The following is a 20,429-nucleotide window of genomic DNA, read 5'->3' as shown; positions in this document are numbered from 1 at the left end:
TATATTCCTGGGTGCCAGCTTGAACACAACGGCCCAGATGGCTTATCTCATGCCAGACAAGCAAGGACAACTGACTCAATACTTTCAATTGATGGCAACAAAGACCCAACTACCTGCAAGTAAAATTCTGCAGGCCTTGGGTTACATGGCATCCTGCATACTACTAATTCCATATGCCAGACTGCATATGAGGAAACTACAATGGTACCTAAATAATGTATGGTCTCAACACTGTCAAAGAGTTTGGAAACAGTTATACCACTATTCCCTTGCCTTCAACAGGAGTTTCAATGGTGGGATCAAGCTTGTCTCCTCAACAGGGACAGCTTTTTACACAACCCACAGCCAGGCAAACACTGACAACAGATGCATCGGATTACGCCTGGGGAGCACACATGGCAGGCAAATGTATTCGGGGCACGTGGCCCACAGAACAAAGGCATCTTCACATCAATCAAAAAGAGATGCTAGCTGTACAAAATGCCTTTATAGCTTTCAAGGACCTGCTACATCCAGGACAACTACTGCTAAAGACAGACAACACCACAGCTATATGGTACATAAACAAGGGGGCACTCACTCCTACCCCCTATACAGACAAGCCATGACCTTGTGGAACACAGCTATAAACCTTCAAGTTCATCTGCAAGCACAATTCCTGTCAGGAGAGAAAAACACACTGGCAGATGACTTAAGCAGAAATGTCATGGATCCCCATGAATGGGAACTGAATCCACAAATATTCAGAATGATAACACAGAAATGGTGGAGCCCGGACATAGATCTGTTTGCATCCCCAATAAACTGCCAGCTACAAAAATTCTGCACAAGGAGTTACCATCCACAAGCATGGAAAGTGGATGCCCTCTCATTCAGCTGGGAGAACCTACAAGTATACGCTTTCCCACCACTACCTCTACTGCCAAAGGTACTCCTAAAAGCCAGGCAAGAATAGCCAAAGATGATCCTGATTGCACCAGACAGGCCACGCCAGCACTGGTACCCAATCTTAAGGAGCTTAGCACAAGAACCACCCTGGATTTTGCCTCAAAGCCCACATCTGCTGACTCAGCACAGCAATCAAATAATACACAGCCAGCTAAAGACCTTAAACCTAGCTGCATGGAAGATTCCTTAGTCAAGCAAGCAATGCCTCTCTCCAAAGCTGTTATGGATGTCATTCTGGAGGCCAGAAGGCCTAGTACCAGGAAAGCCTATTAGGATAAATGGAAGAGATTCTGTGCCTGGAACCAAGCTCACAGCCTTGACCCTCTTGTCACAAACATTCCTCAGATACTACAATACGTGAGATGCTGGACAAAGGCCTCTCCTTCTCATCCATCAAGATCCACACCTCTGCCATCTCTGCTCATTACAACACGGATCCACCAATTTTCTCTAATCCTCTGTTAAAACAGTACTTCAGAGGGGCTAAAAACATAAGACCGCCCCGTAGAGCACCTACTCCAACTTGGGACCTCAACTTTGTTTTGGAAAAACTAACTTTACCTCCTTTTGAGCCAGCTAACTCAGCAGAATTAAAATATATCTCTTGGAAAACTGCTCTGCTCCTGGCAGTAACATTGGCATGAAGAGTTTCAGAATTACAGGCACTAATGGCAGTGGAACCTTTCCTCATTTTCCACCAGGACAGGGTGTCTTTAAGAACTAACCCTACGTTTATGCCAAAGGTGGTATCCAGTGTGGCTCTAAACCAAACTATTCACCTGCCAACTTTTGATCCTAAACCACAGAATAAAGGGGAGAGACTATTGCACTCTTTGGACATTCACAAACAGTTACGCTTGTACTTGGACAAAACCAAAGCTTTCTGAAATTCTGAGCAATTATTGGTAGCATATGCTGCAGGAGCACAGGGAAAAGCCATTTCAAAACAGACTATTTCAAAATGGATAGGACATTGTATACGTTTCTGCTACACATATCATGGAAAACCTGTACCTAGCAGCATTAGACCTCACTCCACCAGGGCAACAGCCACTTCAACTGCCTACCTCAGGGGAGTAATACATACCTTCACCAAGCATTACCATCTGCCTCTATACTCTAAATCCAGAACTGGCTTCGCCACTGCAGTGCTGCAGGGCCTCATAGGCACCCCTAATGCCTTATAGAACCAGCCACCCTACCTCAGCTTTGGGATTCTACCCAAGTGTAATGACTGCAGCAGTGTAACACGATGAACATAGTACAGTTTTGTACCTACCATAAATGTAGATGTTCGAGTGTATACACTGCTGCAGTCCAGGTTACCCCCCCTCCTTCCCCTCTTACTGGCTGGTACGTACCTATGTCTTCTACCCTTACTACCTATGGGGAGTATTTGCTGGTAGCTGTAAGTTGTTTTTTGCTTTTCTATGTATGTTTTATTAGCAATTGGAATTGCCTACCTATTTAGAGGCACCTGACATCTGGGGCAAGAAAAACTGAAGAAAATTGCGTCGGCTGCATCTTATATAGCCCTGTCGCACTGACGTCAGGGAGGAGGCGACAGCAACCAACGCCGGACCAAGATTTTGGAACTCAGGCCAACTGGGGAACTGCCTGATGGCAGGATAACCCAAGTGTAATGACTGCAGCAGTGTATACACTTGAACATCTACATATGGTAGGTACAAAACTGTACTTTCACATCTTTCAGTGACCGTTCTTGAGCAAGCCTCCTCTTGAATGGGAGCAATTGCGGGCTTTGGAAAACCACCACTCCCTCTTCCCTGGGTAGTTGAGCCATAAAGCACTTATTTCCTATCTTCCCTTCCCTGGCTCTTCCAGTGCCCAAGCCACTGCTAGAATTTGGGTCATCTGGATCGCAGTCTGTGCTGTTATCCCTGTGCACTACAGGAAAAGATGGATCTCTCCTTAGAGGGATTTGACATCTTTGACACTGAGAAGGAGAAGCTTGATTACAGGTACCAGTTTTTCTCATTCCTAGCTTGTGACACAAGTAGAAAGGGCTCTGTTTCATCTGCATCTCCTGGATACTGCAGGATATCTCATTTGAGGGAATGCTGCCTCAGTCAGAGCACTTCAGATGGCAGTCTTAAGAAGCTTCCGCATCCCAGAAGAGTTACTTGGCAGTCCTGGGACTAGATCCCTTAAGCCTGCTGCTGTTCCTCCAGTACTGAAAGCACTGCTAGAGATCTTTAAAACCATACGTTTGGAACCAGACTTCAAGCCTCCTGTCCCAAAGAGGCCTCACTACTCTTTTTGAGTACAGGACACTAACAGATTCCTATAAAAACACATTGGCAGATCCAAATATAGTGTCCTTGGGTATTGCTATGGGAGCTAAGCTCACCACATGATACAACACACTTCCCAGTGGCTGGGAAAAGTGGGTGTTATAGACTGCTTTGAGAAGAAAATAAATGCAACAGCCCTTACTTTCAGAACTCTAAACTATAAACCATACTTGATTAAGTATCAGGGTAAGCTTGTAAAGAAACTCCTGTGAAGATTCAGTAATGAAAGCATAACCAGTCAGCTTCACTCCATTATCCTAGCCGGGAGGAATGCTGTAAAATTTGGATATAATGCTGTAGCTGCAGAATCTAGGGATCCACTCCCTGCCTGAGGATATCAAGCTACAGTTCCTTAATGGTCCATCAGATAAGGTGTTGCTGTTTACCACTGTCATATATAGTTTCAGAAACACGAAGGGAAAAGGAAAAACTATGGAGTTAATGAAGCACTCATTTCACCATCTAAATTCAAAGTAATTTAAAAATTACCCACAAAGCAGTGGCCATATTTGTGGAAGTAAGGCAAAGTGAAACCACAAAAAAAAAAGATTCTTCAAAGAAGAGAAATAATGGCAGCACGAAGACAAAATGAGATAGGGTCTAACCACAACCAAAAGGTATACTGCAGGATATAACCCAAATAGTTAAAGCTACTTCAGAAGTGACAGTTCAAATGTACACTGTTATGCTAGATTTACTTACTCACCTGCACTTTCTTGATTTGATATGGCTTGAGATAGAGGAGTAGTGTAATCTTCTTCCCCCTCCATCCCAAAGTTCCCACCCCAGCCTTTAATCCCCCTTCACACTCAGGAGATGGGGGAGTAGGTTGGCCCTCTGTCATCAAAACTGACGACGTAACCATTATCTCCAAAGGGTAGAACTGTAGTTTTTGTCTCTCTCACAACATCTGGGCCTTCCCCAAGTCCCAAAAGATCAGAAACAGTTAGCAAAGCTTCTTATCTCAGACAGTGTAGAGCATGTCCCCAAAGATGCTAGGAGTTTTTACTCAGGACTATACCCAATGCCATGAAAAGATGGATTCTGAAGACTTATCCTGGATCTCTCAAAACTAAACAAGTTCCTGCATATCCCAAATTTAAAATGTTGATCCTCCAGGGCTTTCTGCCCTTGTTTGGTGGAGCAAGCTTGGATGGTAACTGTGGTCCACAAAGATGCTTTCTTTCACATATCTATACAGAAGGGTCATAGGCTTTATACTAGCACTATCTTCACCTTCTTGCTTTTTGATTTAGCTATTGCACCCAGAGTTTTCACAGAATGTCTGGCTCCAGTAATTGTTCATTGCAGAAAGGACATCCATATCTGCTCCTACCTGGATGATTGCCTGATCCAAGCTCGGAGGAGATGCACTGGTTATGGCCTGTGTGCTGGCGTACCTCTAGAAAATAGGACTGTGTCTGAACTTAATGAAATAAAATCTGGCCCCAGCCAAGACTGTAATCTTCTTAAGCATTCTGATAGATACCACAGTGTCCAGGCTTTTCCTACAATAGGATAAGGTGGGAGCCTTAACTGTCCTTTTCCAGGGCATGACTCTAAGGGCAGATGTCAGTGCCAGTAAATTCATAAAGTCTTACTATCTCTAATTTCCAAAATGCTGATCTCTAACTTCCAAAATGCTGTTGGTCCCATTGGCCAGACAACACATGAGGAAACTTCATTAGCTCCAGAAAAATGCTTTGGGACAACACAGCCAGTGTTTCATTCCAATACTGCCCCATCTTAGGAAAGAATTAGACTGGTGAGTAATGCAAATATCCAGAAATGAGAAGATGCCCTTCTGGTAACCACCACCTACCGAGACATTGACTACAGGATGCCTGAGATGTAGTGTGAGGATATATACCCAGATTCTCAAGGTACATTGATGCTGAGACATGGCAAGCAAAGTGGCACATCATCATAAAAAGAAATTATGGCAGTTATTCAGGTTAATATTTTCAAATCAGTATTTTCAAACCCATACGGAAGTCAGGTTCCTGCATGTGATGCCAGACAATACAACAGTTATGTGGTACATAAACAAGAAATGGGACATGCACTCCTGTCTTCACTACAGGTCATCCATGCAGGTTGGGAGGAAGCTCAGGCAGTTAATACATTTCTGATGACTTGTTACATTCCTATTTTGAAAATCTCCATGGCAGACAGTATCAACAAGAGTGCAGCAGATCCCCACAATTTAGATACTGGAATAAGGATGCACTCTTGGACCGTAAAGTCTGGTGGTGGAGGAGAACTTAAAAAAAAATGTTTGCTTTCCTGGAGGAGGTAGAGCTTAGGATATTCTGTTTGAGAGGCCCCCACATAGAGAGGCTTGGGCAGTAGATGTCTTTTGACTGGATTGGATTAGTCAGTTTCTCGTTACCTTTCCTCCAGTGCCTTTACACTTCCCTGGATGATTTAGAAGGTAAGGAAGGACAAGACAGAAGTTATGTCCATTATCCCATTCTGGCCAAAGGGAAGACTGGTTCTCGTTTCTATTGCAGTTGGCATGGAGGAAATTCTGCTGTTGCACCATCATGAGGGTCATACAATTCCATTAGGTGCCTTGTACACCCAAATCGGGCCACACATGGATTAACTAGATGGAAGATTTGACCGCCTTACCCTTTGGGCACCTTTATTCAGGGACATGCTAACAATCATGAGGTAGGCAAGGAAACCCAAGTACAAGAAATCATACATAGCCAAGTGTAAGAGATTTTATCTCTGGTGTCAGAAGAAGAACAAAGACCCAAAAGGAGCATGTGTCCCTGGTTCTGCAGTACCTTTGGTTTAGTATATACATCAGTTAAAGTGCACTTGGCAGCTGCTTTTTCCTCTGTAACAGTGGATCCATTTCCAGCTGCAAGTCCACAAATCCAACAGTTTTTGAAAGGTGCTGGCCTTTTATTCTAGAAAATTTTACCTTAACCCCCCCCCCCCCTTTCCATCAGCAAACTACTGCAACTCGAAATGTCTGATCCTGAAGATTGTACTCCTCCTTGCCATTACATCTGCTAAGGGAATCTTGGAGTGCCAAGCTCTGGTGTGCAGAGAGTCCTTTTTGTGGTTTCATAAAGATGGAGTGACCCTGAGAATTAATCTGTCTTTCATGCTAAAGGTAATAGAAGTCATCTGTTTGAACAAGGCTGTACAGTTCCGTATTTTTCCCCTGAACCCTGAAATCAAAGGGTAGAGGATTTTACATACCTCAGATATGCATAGCTAATTGAGATTTTGCATGGACAGAGCCATGGGAATAAGAAAATCTGACCAGCTGTTCCTTTCTTTTGCTCCAAAGAAGGAGGGCTTTCCAGTTTGAGTAGTGTTTATAAATGTCTGGCAGACTGTGTACAGATGTATAATGAGAGTTTACCTGAGAAAGTAAGAACGTCTTATCACAGACATGGCTGTACTACTACAGCCTTCCACAAGGTACACAGTATGTTTTAGAAGCAGCTACCTAGTCATCACTTGCTATATTTTTCAAACTCTACAGGTTTCATAATTTTTATTTGTTTATTCAGTTTGGTAACTGGACTATAGCACTGATCCAAATGGACCTATTTCAGTCTCAGCCTGGGCAAATATATATGACAGTAAACAAACAAGTTAACAAGAAGTGTTCCGAGTGCAAACAAAATGTTTGAAAGCAGTGAAGCAATAGAATAACAGGCTACACAGTCTAAGGGAAATAGAGATGGTTAGAGTAAAGAGGGAAGAAGATTGGACTTGAATGACCAGGATTTAGGCTGTATTTGCCTTGACCATTTTGAGAGGTATGCTCCAGTCCTCTGCACTGCAGCCACTCTTCCCTTTACCCTTTTGGGAGATAGCTTTGGCTGTCCTACTTTTGCTTATGACTGCAACAGTAAACACATGAAGAACATAGTGCAGTTGTGTAAGTAACATACCATAATAGTAGGTTCCTTCCAGTCTGTCCAGGCTCTGTGGGAGGGCTGCATTTCTCTTTGGCCTGACTCAATCTCATATGGCAAACAAATTACCAGGGATATCTCTTTAGGAGCTTACAGTGCTTTCAGCCTTTGGTAAGGCAGGAAAGAGCTAAATACATCATGGGTGTAGACAGCCTTTATACCAAGATGTGCTGACATTCAAAGGAAGGAGTCACATCCCAGCACTGGGGGGTGTTCAATGCTGAGAAGTTGGCCCAGATTCTGGTCTGAGCCTGCTGTAAAGATGCCTTTGCTAATGACTGCGCCAGTGAACACGCAGTCAAACATTTGCTACTGTGGTAAGTTTTCTACACAGTCTTACTTTTTCCTGACATGCAGCCACGTCAGTCATAGAATAATTAAGGGGGGGTTATTACATGGGAGACATTAGAGGATCTGTCCCCACAAGATGTACATGTTCCCTGTTATTGTTTTAGGGAAGTTGCTTTGTCCTTGCTGTCTGTCTGTATTCAGCCCTTTCTCAACCTATCGACTCATTCGTTCCCCATCAGCTGGAAAGGGCCTTTATTTAGTTGACTTGTTCTGGCATAATTCTCCCTAGCAAATATTGACACCTTCAAAAATACAATTGTTGTCTGCACAATATAATGATCTGAAATTACAAGCGGAAAAATATAAATAAATAAAACTAAAAAGTAAAAATGGCATATACATAGTTTATAACTGTAATAGAAAATTCAATGCCTGAAGCCCAATCCAATGTGGAAGTATATTAGTGAGTATACCCTCCAATGCAGAACATAAAGACATTTTTTTTTTTTTGAAAGTAGTAGTTGGATCAATTCATTTTTTCATAGCATTGTTTGTCAGATAGTTGTCGTGAACCCTCATTTATATAAAGTCCATGTTTAAGATTACTACTGCCACCCCTTTGTCATACTACTAAATAAATGGTTCAACATCTACAGGTTAAGGAACCCTCCACCAGGTAGGCCTATAGTTTCTGGGTGTCTGTCTTCATTAGAACCTCACAGAACTTTTTTGTCTGCTTTTCTAACCCAATATTTAAAACCACTATTGGAATGCAAGCAGCAAAGACACAAGACACCATTTTTGCAAAGATATTATTGAAGATTGTCTGTTAGGAACCCCATTGAATGCACAGTACATCTATGTTAAACTTACACTAGTATTCCAATAAGGGGGGCTTCAGAATGTTTGAATATTGTTTGTTGTCAACTCTACTCTCTTTCAACACCAACATACTTTTTTGTCTCAATGTACGTGTTTTAAGTAAAATGTGTTCTATTGGTAGGGTGATTGTTATTGGCACGGTAAGGTATTTGCCCCCATCTCTGCTTTCCCCATCTATGCAGACCTTTTCATGGCCTACCTTGGAGGAATGTCTGATCTATAACCTTACACAATTTATATCTTGTTGAAATAGACATATGGAGAAGATATTTGATGATTGATGATGGATGCTTATGCAGATGCAACTACTTACAAGAATTTTTACAACACAATAATAACAATATTTGGGGCATATTTGCATCTATTTTTCATAGAAGAGATGAAATTTTTGGACAGGATATTATATCGTAACTGACAAAACACATTAATACAAGAATTTTTCGGAAATATCCCCAGTTTAACAGACGATTAGAATTGTAGGGAAATCGTAGCCACATAATGGAATCATAAGGCATCCAATGCTTTATATTGAAATGTTTGTACCATTTGTGATTTAAAACAGACGTTGACTATTATTTTTGGAAGATTTTGACTCACTGATGAAGGCTGGGTGCCAAACTAGTATGAGTTTTTCGAATTAGGAGGATTTTTTGTCCTTTTGTTGCCCTCAACATAAATGGTGATACTATCTGTTGGTAGACCTGGCAACTGTCTGTCACTTTGCTGTCAAGTAAATTTTGGTTTATTTTTTTGCATTCGTATCAACAAGCAGCAAGGGCAAAACAAGCCCATTTTCCCTTAATTTATTTAAGCTAAGTGTATTCTAGACCTTTCCATTTCATTTGGGGTCTTCCAATAGAATGCTAAGGGTATTTAGGCACTGGGAAGTTTAAGGGAATGTTTGAGTTTCAGTGACTGGAACAGCTTGGTAATGTCTAAACCACTCGTACGTGTGTTCACCTTTTTTGTTTTTATGCTGTGGTGTCTATAACTTTGTGTGAATACATATAAGTACAAGTTGAAGGTCCAGCCATGTACCATTTACTATGCTGTCAGTGTGATGCCCTTGCAGTGGCAGTTGCATCATTGCAGACAACCTGCCTCAAGAAGAGAAGGGAGTACAGGTCAGTTGAAGGTTAGTGTTTTCACGTTTGTCCAGCCCGTGTGTGTTTGCTCCAATGTTAGTGTCCCTGGCATGTCTACGCAGCCACCATCCAGATAACATTTTGGTTCCCAGACAACTCATCCCAGCTTTCAAAAATTTCTTAAGCTTCTAGGGCCTAGTTTTGCTTTATATTTGAATCTGTAGCAGAACCATATGTGAAATTTTGAAGAGTTACCAACGAACATATATTTACCTTGTGGTACCATAATACTAGTACGTAGGACAAAATAAATTGTATGTTACAGTGATAAGGGGTTTGTTTTATAGTTTGCTGGACATTTAAGAAAGTGCCCCACTCCATCCAAATACATGCACATTTGTTTGCAAGCACAGTAGTTACATAAATGTGAGTAAAAACAAGTAGCACGCAAAGCATTTTGAAGCAGCTGTTTCACAGTTGAAAAGTGAGTAAACAAAATAGATTTGCTATGTTCATAATAACTGATGTTTGTTGTAAATTTCAGAATTTTCAGAAATTTTTGTAGGTGGTGTGTAGTCTGGCAGTTCACTGTATTAGAAAACCAAGGGTTTGTAAGTCTTTGAAGTGTTCCACTGCTGAAAGATCTGCTGGGCAAAAGTTAAACACCACTAACCATGTTTATCCCTACTTCCAAATTTTAAAATGTTCCTTATTACGCTGACTCTATCAAGATTCATGTGCCTGCCCCTCACTTAATAAATCAGTTCCTGGAGCTTGGGCAGTATTATCAAGTAACTGCATGTGAGAAGACATTTTTGTTCAAACATTTAGTCTCCTCCTGTTAGTCAGAGGTAGTATTTTTTTGTATGTGCGTGTTATTTGATAATGCTATCACTCAGTGGTACTCTTTGCCATTGTTCATGCCCGAGTCATGGAACTACTTTTGTTCATTTGAAAGTTGTGACTAAATGTCTGATTACAGTGGAGCAAAAAAAGGAGAGCTACTGTTTTGGCTTCTGTCTTTTTGTTTTTTCCACAGTCTTAGAAATCCTTATTTTAGATATGAAAATATTGTGTATGTGGATGAGTGTATAACTTCCTACCAGAATTGTCTTGTGACTTTGTTTTGTGGTCTTTCTAATAACAATTAATCTGAAATTATTTTAATTGTTTCAGATGCTGTAAAGTCGCACGGCACCTCAAACCATGCCACAATTGAGATGCCTCTTTCTGGCAACATCAATATGTCTCAGCCATCTGTACCATCGTTTGAGGCCCTACCACCACCGTATGAGACAGTCAGAGTAGGACATGCAGATTCCATGTCTTCTCAAGAGGAGTCTCAGGATTATCTGTTGTTATCCCATTGTGAAAGCAGGGTGCCAGTCCCTGCCAGGTGAGTGGCATTGCTTTACTTAGGTGATAAGGTTGCATGTATAGTATGTCAAACAGATTAGAGAAGTTTTTGATGTGGAGTGCACATGTAAACAGCATGCATGCAGATGTTCTTCGTGTTTCACTGTTGCAGTCATTACATTATATTTGGGTTATCTGCTTGCAGGTAGCCCTCAGTCGGCCTGATTATCAAAGTCTTGGGTCCTGCATCGGTGGTTGTCTCATCTTCCATGACGTCAGGTTGTCAGGGATATAAAGCATGCAGCCGACGCCATTACATCAGTCTTTCTTGTCATGCAGTGGTCGAAGCAGAAGCAGTTCGCAGGTGCCAGTCGGCCGACTCCTGAAATTTTCATTTTCGAGTTTCAGATCCGAAGTCTTCAACTAAGCAAAGTACCTCGTTGGGGATCCTTTTTCTTGCTCTAAACCGATGTCAGTAAAAGTTAACAATTGTATTTCTTGTGGAAAGCAAATACCTCATAAAGATTTTAATTCGTACTGCATTCCTTGCTTAGGCCCAGACCACGACGTACCTCGCTGTCTGTTTTGTGCCTTATTCAAACCCCAAACTATTCGTCGTCAGTTCATTTTCGCATCCAAATATTTTGGTACTCTGTTCAATTATCCAGAAATGGCTTCGGTAAGCTACCTGACTACCAACATTCCGAAAAAATGCAAAGATAAAGACAAAGACAGACCACATAGGTCCAAAGCTGCCGACAACGCTTCTCCTAAGCTAGTCGCAAGTTCGCTGGTACTCAGTGAGGTGATTTTTCAGCCCCTGATACCCACTACTTCAGATTCGCAGGCCACTACTGAGACCCATTCAGAGTCCGGTATGCCGTGAGATACTTCTTTGACTGTGGAACCTGCGGATATCTTTATCTTGGATGGGTCCGGAGCTGCCGTGCAGGCACCGGCTTCTGAGGGTGTATTCAGGCCTACTGACTTGCATATTAAACCGACGCCATCTTCTTCTTCAAGGCCTAAAACTCGATCCATGCCTAGAACACTGACGTCCAGACTGCATAGTCAGGCCCCTATGCCTAAAAAACAAATTATAAAAATGGCTGAAGACCTTATTACTCAAATCAGGGGAAGCCACCCTTCTCCCTCTAAGAGACCTAGAACTGATTTTCCTCTGATGACCAGGAGTTGCCCTTATCTACCTATGAGGATTTTGATGCACATGACTCCATTCCCTCTGCTTCCCCTCTGGAGGATTTCTCTTTTGGTGAAACCTTGCATACTCTTAGGGAGCATTTCCGCTGAGAAAGCCAGGATTACTCTGACTCCAAAAGGAGGCTTTGGGAATTCTTACTCCTACCTCAACACAGGCCTTTAGCTATCCCTTCTGTACTGGACATTGTAGATGATGCCTTCTCGGAATCTAGCCTGGCCCCTGACTCTCTACCTCCGGCTCCCAGAAAACCTGACAGGAATTACAGGGTACCTGACTCTCATAAGTTTCTCTTTAAGAATCCTACTGCGGATCCTGATACCATTTCACAGGGGCCCAAAGGCATTAAGGCTACTACTGCCAAAAACCCTACCCCCTCTGATTGAGATTCCAGGGCACTGGACAGATTGGGTAAAAAGGTATATGCTTCTACAACTTTGGCCATTAGGGCCTTAAACTGCCAGTTTCATATGTTAAAGTATCAGCAGCATATTATTGGATTGCTTAAACAGAAAATGATGTTGATTCCTGACTGTGCTGAAAATAATGAATTACAGGATTTAATGCATTCTGCTGAACAAGTTGGAAAACGTACTTTGCAATGTGGTTTTGATTCATTAGAGGCATCTTGCAGGGCTGCTGTTACTGGGTCTGTACTTAGAAGGCATGCATGGCTTAAGGAGCAATCTTGGCCAGATCACGCTAAAGCTAAATTACTGGATGCTCCTTTAAACCAAGACCGCCTGTTTGGCAACAAAGCAGAAGACGTACTTAAAAATATGGAGGAAAAAGCTAAATCTTTGCAAACTGTTAAAGATTTCCTGCAAGTACAGCCTCCCAGATTTAGTAGGCACTGGCCTTCTAACAATTGGTCCTTTCCTGCTTCTTCTAGGCCTTCTCAGTGCAAACCCAGAACCAGCAGAATACCCAGGCTTCAGTCCCAAGGTACTCACAGGCCTAAGCAGTGTGTGTGTGTGTGTGTGGGGGGGCTCCCACTTCCAAAGCTGGGAATAGTAAGACACTCCCCTATGGTAAACTGTCACAATGACTTACCTTTAAACTTTCCAAGCCCTACTCAACTGACTGTTCCTGTAGGGGGAAAGATCACCCTGCATGCAAAAACCTGGGAGCTCATTACCCAAGATAAATAGGTTTTAAATATAGTTTCCCAAGGATCCAGATTTCACTTCCACTCCTTACCAACCCCAAACAGTTGGCCAGACCTACCTTCAAATCAGTGGACAGAGGCTCAAAAGCAAGTTCTCGCTCTTCTGGGGGCAATGTTTCTACTCAAGACTTTTCCTTGTACCCAGAAAAGACTATTCCTGGCAGCCTATCCTGGACCTGTCTATCCTAAACACTTTTTTGGTAATCCCAAAATTCAAAATGCTGACTCTTCATCAGCTGCTTCCCATGCTAGTTAAAAATGCCTAGTTGGCAACACTGGATTTAAAGGAAGCCTACCTGCACATCACAATAAGGGAATCTTGCAGAAGATACCTACGCTTCAGAGCAGGCTACATGCGCTGTCAGATGTTCTTTGTGTTTCACTGTTGCAGTCATCACATTTGGGTTATCTGCTTGCAATAGCCCTCAGTCGGCCTGATTAACAAAGGCTTGAATCCTACATCAGTTGATGTCTCTTCTTCCATGATGTCAGGTCGTCAGGGGTATAAAACATGCAGCCAACATCATTACATCAGTCTTTCTTGCCGTGCGGTGCCCAAAGTAGAAGCAGTTCACAAGTGCTGGTCGGCCGACTACTGAAATTTTAATTTTCGAGTTTCAGAACCGAAGTCTTCAACTAAAAGCCAAGTACACCGTTGGGGAAACTGTTTCTTGCTCTAAATCAATTTCAGTAAACTTAAATAATTTCATTTCTTGTGGAAAGCAAATACCTCATAAAGATTTTCATTTGTACTGCATTCCTTGCCTAGGCCCTGACCACGACGTACCTCGCTGTCGGTTTAGTACCTTATTTAAACCATGAACTATCCGTCATTGGTATATTTGTGCTTCTAAATATTTTGGTGCTTGGTTCAATTATCTTGATATGTCTTTGGTAAGCCATCCGACTACTGACATTTCGAAAAAACTCAAAGATAAAGACAGAGACAGGCCAGTTTGCCAGTACTCAGTGAGGCGCTTTTGCAGCCCCTGACACCCGCTACTTCAGATTCGCAGGCCTCTACTGAGACCCATTCGGAGTCCAGTATGCCGCGAGATGCTTCAACTGTGTGTGGATGTCTCTACCTTGGATGGAGTCCAGAGCCGCTATGCAGGCACCAGCTTCTGAGGGTGTATTCAGGCCTACTGACTTGCATATTAAACAGACTCCATCTTCTTCTTCAAGGCCTAAAACTCGAATCATGCCTAGAAAACTGACACCCAGACCGCATGGTCAGGCCTCTATGCCTAAAAAACAAATGATAAGAATGGCTAAAGACCTTATTACTTTAATCAGGGGAAGCCAACCCTCCCCCTCTAAGAGACCTAAGACTGCGCTTGCTTATGATACTTCTGAAACCAGCCGCCACACAACAAAGTAAACTAAAACTTCGCAGTATCGGAAATAACAGCACGGACATCTGACCAGGATTCTGAAATTTCTGTTACCTCTGTTGACCAGGATTTACCCTCATCTACCTATGAGGACTCTGATGCTGAGGACTCTATTCCCTCTGCTTCCACCCCAGAGGATTTCTCTTTTGGTGAAACCTTGCATACTCTCAGGGAGCATTTTTGTTGGGAAAGTCAGGATTTCTCTGATAATAAAAAGAGACTTGGGGATTTCTTACTCCCGCCGCAGCACAGGCCTTTAGCTACACCTCCTGTACTGAACATTGTTGATGATGCCTTTTCGGAATCTAGCATGGCCCCTGCCTCTTTTACCTCCTGCTTCCAGAAAACCTGATAGATATTACAGGGTTCCTGACTCTCACAAATTCCTTTTCAAAAATCCTACTGTGGATCCTGAAACCATTTCACAGGGACCCAAGGGCATTAAAGCTACTCCTGCCAAAAATCCTACCCCTTCTGATAGAGACTCCGGGGCACTAGATAGATGGGGTTAGAAGGTATACACTTCTGCAACTTTGGCCATTAGGGCCTTGAATTGCCAGTTTCATATGTTAAAGTATCAGCAGCATATTATTGGATTGCTTAAACAGAAAATGATGATTCCTGATTGTGCTGAAAATAAGGATGTACAGGATTTAATGCATTCTGCTGAACAAGTAGGTAAACATACATTGCAATGTGGTTTTGATTCACTAGAGGCATCTTGCAGGGCTGCGGTAACTGGGTCTGTATTTAGAAGGCATGCTTGGCTTAAGGAGCAATCCTTGCCAGATCATGTTAAAGCGAAATTACTGGGTGCTCCCTTAAATCAGGACCGCCTGTTTGGCAACACAGCAGAAGAAGTTCTTAAAAAGATGGAGGAAAAAGCAAAATCTATGCAAATTGTTAAAGATTTTTTACAAGTACAACCTCTAAGATTTAGTAGGCATTGGCCCTCTAAGAATTGGTCTTTTCCTGCCTCTTCCAGACCTTTTCAGTCCAAACCCAGATCCAGCAGAGCACCCAGGCTTCAGTCCCAGGGGACGCACAGGACTAAGAAGTGGGGGGCCTCCACTTCCAAATCTGGGAGTAATAAAACTCCCCCCTATGGTAAACTGTCTCAATGACTTCTTTTTAAAACTTCCAAGCACTTCTCAATTGACTGCCCCTTTGGGGGGGGGGGGGGGATTGCACTTCATGCAAAGAACTGGGGACTCATTACCCAGGACAAATGGGTTTTAAATGTAGGGTCCCAAGGATACAGGTTTCACTTCCACACGTTGCCAACTCCAAGCAGTTGGGTGGATCTACCTCCAAAGCAGTGGGCAGAGGCCCACAAGCTAGTACTCTCTCTCTCTTAAGCATAGGGGCTATTCAGTTGGTACCAGAAGAGGAAAAGGGACAAGGTTTCTGCTCGAGATTTTTCCTGGTACCCAGAAAAGACAATTCATGGTGTCCTATCCTGGACCTGTCTACTCTAAACACCTTTTTGGGGATTCCAAAATTCAAGATGCTGACTCTTCACCAGTTGCTTCCTATGCTAAGCAAAGATGCCTGGTTGGCAACACTAGATTTAAAGGAAGCATACCTGCACATCCCAATCAGGGAATCTTGCAGAAGATACCTACGCTTCAAACCAGGCTTCACGCACTATCAGTTCTCTGCACTGTCCTTTGGCTTATCTACTGCGCCCAGGGTATTCACAAAGTGCCTAGCTCCAGTCATTGCATTTTGCAGGCAAAGAATTATTCAAATATACCCATGCCTGGACGATTCTCTAATTCAGGCAGAAAACCAGGACATACTTTTGAATCATCTGGCTTTTGTATAAAGGGTGCTAACTTGTCTGCGGTACACCATAAATGAAAAGAAATCACACCTGGTACCCTGTCAACAAATTATATTCCTGGGAGCAAGCTTAATTACAACTTCCCAGATGGCTTTCCTCACACCAGAGAAACAAATTCATTTGACAACCTACGTCAAACAAGTGGCCACAAAAACCCTGCTATCTGCAAGGCAAATACTACAAGCCTTGGGGTTCATGGCCTCCTGCATTCTTCTTATTCCATATGCAAGACTGCATATGAGGAAACTACAATGGTATCTAAAAAGCCTATGGTGTCAACATTCTGAGGATCTAGAAGCAATGATTCCTATCATTCCTTGCCCACGCCTTGGGTTCTCTTGGTGGGCAGAGGCCTGCCACCAAAACAAAGTGAAACCTTGCATACTCTCAGGGAGCATTTTTGTTGGGAAAGTCAGGATTTCTCTGATAATAAAAAGAGACTTGGGGATTTCTTACTCCCGCCGCAGCACAGGCCTTTAGCTACACCTCCTGTACTGAACATTGTTGATGATGCCTTTTCGGAATCTAGCATGGCCCCTGACTCTCTTACCTCCTGCTTCCAGAAAACCTGATAGATATTACAGGGTTCCTGACTCTCACAAATTCCTTTTCAAAAATCCTACTGTGGATCCTGAAACCATTTCACAGGGACCCAAGGGCATTAAAGCTACTCCTGCCAAAAATCCTACCCCTTCTGATAGAGACTCCGGGGCACTAGGTAGATGGGGTTAGAAGGTATACACTTCTGCAACTTTGGCCATTAGGGCCTTGAATTGCCAGTTTCATATGTTAAAGTATCAGCAGCATATTATTGGATTGCTTAAACAGAAAATGATGATTCCTGATTGTGCTGAAAATAAGGATGTACAGGATTTAATGCATTCTGCTGAACAAGTAGGTAAACATACATTGCAATGTGGTTTTGATTCACTAGAGGCATCTTGCAGGGCTGCGGTAACTGGGTCTGTATTTAGAAGGCATGCTTGGCTTAAGGAGCAATCCTTGCCAGATCATGTTAAAGCGAAATTACTGGGTGCTCCCTTAAATCAGGACCGCCTGTTTGGCAACACAGCAGAAGAAGTTCTTAAAAAGATGGAGGAAAAAGCAAAATCTATGCAAATTGTTAAAGATTTTTTACAAGTACAACCTCTAAGATTTAGTAGGCATTGGCCCTCTAAGAATTGGTCTTTTCCTGCCTCTTCCAGACCTTTTCAGTCCAAACCCAGATCCAGCAGAGCACCCAGGCTTCAGTCCCAGGGGACGCACAGGACTAAGAAGTGGGGGGCCTCCACTTCCAAATCTGGGAGTAATAAAACTCCCCCCTATGGTAAACTGTCTCAATGACTTCTTTTAAAACTTCCAAGCACTTCTCACTTGACTGCCCCTTTGGGGGGGGATTGCACTTCATGCAAAGAACTGGGGACTCATTACCCAGGACAAATGGGTTTTAAATGTAGGGTCCCAAGGATACAGGTTTCACTTCCACACGTTGCCAACTCCAAGCAGTTGGGTGGATCTACTCCAAAGCAGTGGGCAGAGGCCCAAAAGCAAGTACTCTCTCTCTTAAGCATAGGGGCTATTCAGTTGGTACCAGAAGAGGAAAAGGGACAAGGTTTCTGCTCGAGATTTTTCCTGGTACCCAGAAAAGACAATTCATGGTGTCCTATCCTGGACCTGTCTACTCTAAACACCTTTTGGTGATTCCAAAATTCAAGATGCTGACTCTTCACCAGTTGCTTCCTATGCTAAGCAAAGATGCCTGGTTGGCAACACTAGATTTAAAGGAAGCATACCTGCACATCCCAATCAGGGAATCTTGCAGAAGATACCTACGCTTCAAACCAGGCTTCACGCACTATCAGTTCTCTGCACTGTCCTTTGGCTTATCTACTGCCAGGGTATTCACAAAGTGCCTAGCTCCAGTCATTGCATTTTGCAGGCAAAGAATTATTCAAATATACCCATGCCTGGACGATTCTCTAATTCAGGCAGAAAACCAGGACATACTTTTGAATCATCTGGCTTTTGTATAAAGGGTGCTAACTTGTCTGCGGTACACCATAAATGAAAAGAAATCACACCTGGTACCCTGTCAACAAATTATATTCCTGGGAGCAAGCTTAATTACAACTTCCCAGATGGCTTTCCTCACACCAGAGAAACAAATTCATTTGACAACCTACGTCAAACAAGTGGCCACAAAAACCCTGCTATCTGCAAGGCAAATACTACAAGCCTTGGGGTTCATGGCCTCCTGCATTCTTCTTATTCCATATGCAAGACTGCATATGAGGAAACTACAATGGTATCTAAAAAGCCTATGGTGTCAACATTCTGAGGATCTAGAAGCAATGATTCCTATCATTCCTTGCCTACGCCTAGAGTTCCTTTGGTGGGCAGAGGTCTGCCACCAAAACAAAGGACTAACATTCACACTACCCCCTGCCGCCCAAACCCTAATAACATACGCATCAGACTATGCATGGGGGGCGCACCTGGCAGGGAAGGGCATTCAGGGCAAATGGAACCCAAGTCAAATGCACCTTCACATCAATCATAAAGAAGTGTTAGCTGTAGAGAATGCTCTGACAGCCTTGAAGGACCACATTTTCCTGGACAATTAATGGTAAAGATGGACAACACCACTGTTATGTGGTACATAAGCAGGGGGTACACATTTACCCCCCTCTGCAGACTAGCCATGGCATTGTGGAACACAGCCTTGAGCTACCTAGTGCATGTACAAGCTCAATTCCTGCCAGGAAAACTAAATACACTGGCAGACGGACTAAGCAGAAACCTCATGGATCCACACGAGTGGAAACTGGAACCAAGGATTTTCAACATGTTGACAAGCAAATGGGGGAGCCCAGATATAGACCTGTTTGCCTCCCCCCAGAACTATCAATTGGAAAAATTTTGCTCAAGGACACCCAACAGACAAGCTTGGAAAGTGGATGCTCTGTCTTTCAGGTGGAAAACACTATCAGTTTATGCCTTTCCTCCTCCTTTTCTGCCTCTGATCTCCAAAGTGCTACTAAAGGTCAGACAAGACAAAACAAGGTTGATTTTGATTGCACCAGACTGTCCACGCCAACACTGGTACCCCCCCCCCCGGCGCAGTGTCACTGTTGGCTCCATGGCACCTGCCTTAGACTCCTACCCTGCTGTATCAGCAGGAGAACCGCATTCTGCATCCTCGGCTTCAAACACTGAACCTAGCAGCCTAGCTAATTACCTAATCTCTCCTTTACCATCCCTCAGTAAACCAGTGGTGGGTGTCATTTTAGAGGCAAGGAGGCCTAGTACTAGAAAATCTTATGCTGAAATATGGAAAAGATTCTGTGCCTGGAGCCAGTCTGAAGGGATGAGCACAGCAATGCCCAATTTACCTCAGATTTTACATGACTTAACTGAGATGCTTCACAAGGGCCTGTCTTTTTCCTCAATAAAAATTCACGCCTCAGCCATTTCAGCTCATTATAACACAGAACCTCTCCTCTTCTCTCATCCACTGCTCAAGCAGCTCCTCAGAGGGGCCAAAAATTTTACGCCAACCCAGGAAAGCTGTAACTCCAGCCTACGACCTTAAATTTGTACTGCAGAATCTCACCCTTCCTCCTTTTGAGCCAGCTGCTACTGCAGATTTAAAATTCCTTTTTTGGGCAACAGCTTTCCTTTTAGCAATCACTTCAGCAAGAAATGTATCTGAATTACAGGCCCTTATGGCAATGGAGCCTTTCATCATCTTTCATGCGGACAGGGTGTCCCTCAGGACCAATCCCTCTTTCATGCCAAAGGTGGTATCCAGTGTGGCCTTTTAATCAGTCCATTCATTTGCCATCCTTCTTTCCTAATCCACAGAAAAAAGGAGAATGGATACTGCACTCCTTAGATGTGCACAGACAACTTAGATTCTACTTGGACAGGACTAAACCTCAAAGGAAATCTGAACTGCTGGTGGTATTTGCTGCAGGG

General features: G+C 43.1%; 1 protein-coding gene across 5 annotated transcripts in view; it reads left to right on the top strand.

Moving 5' to 3' along the window:
* GAB1 (GRB2 associated binding protein 1) overlaps positions 1-20,429 on the top strand; it is a 1,599,067-nt gene that overhangs the window by 1,131,025 nt on the left and 447,613 nt on the right. For all 5 annotated transcript variants that reach the window (XM_044062261.1, XM_044062260.1, XM_044062262.1 and 2 more), the window contains exon 3: positions 10,645-10,864. In XM_044062261.1, the coding sequence (XP_043918196.1) occupies positions 10,645-10,864 (220 nt within the window). The remainder of the gene's footprint in view (positions 1-10,644; positions 10,865-20,429) is intronic.

This window comes from Protopterus annectens, chromosome 2.part1 (assembly GCF_019279795.1).
Source record: "Protopterus annectens isolate FY-2018-M chromosome 2.part1, PAN1.0, whole genome shotgun sequence".
NCBI classification, from domain to species: domain Eukaryota; kingdom Metazoa; phylum Chordata; order Ceratodontiformes; family Protopteridae; genus Protopterus; species Protopterus annectens.
The sequence above is the reverse complement of the archived record's forward strand: the minus strand, read 5'-3'. Positions and strand labels throughout refer to the sequence as shown.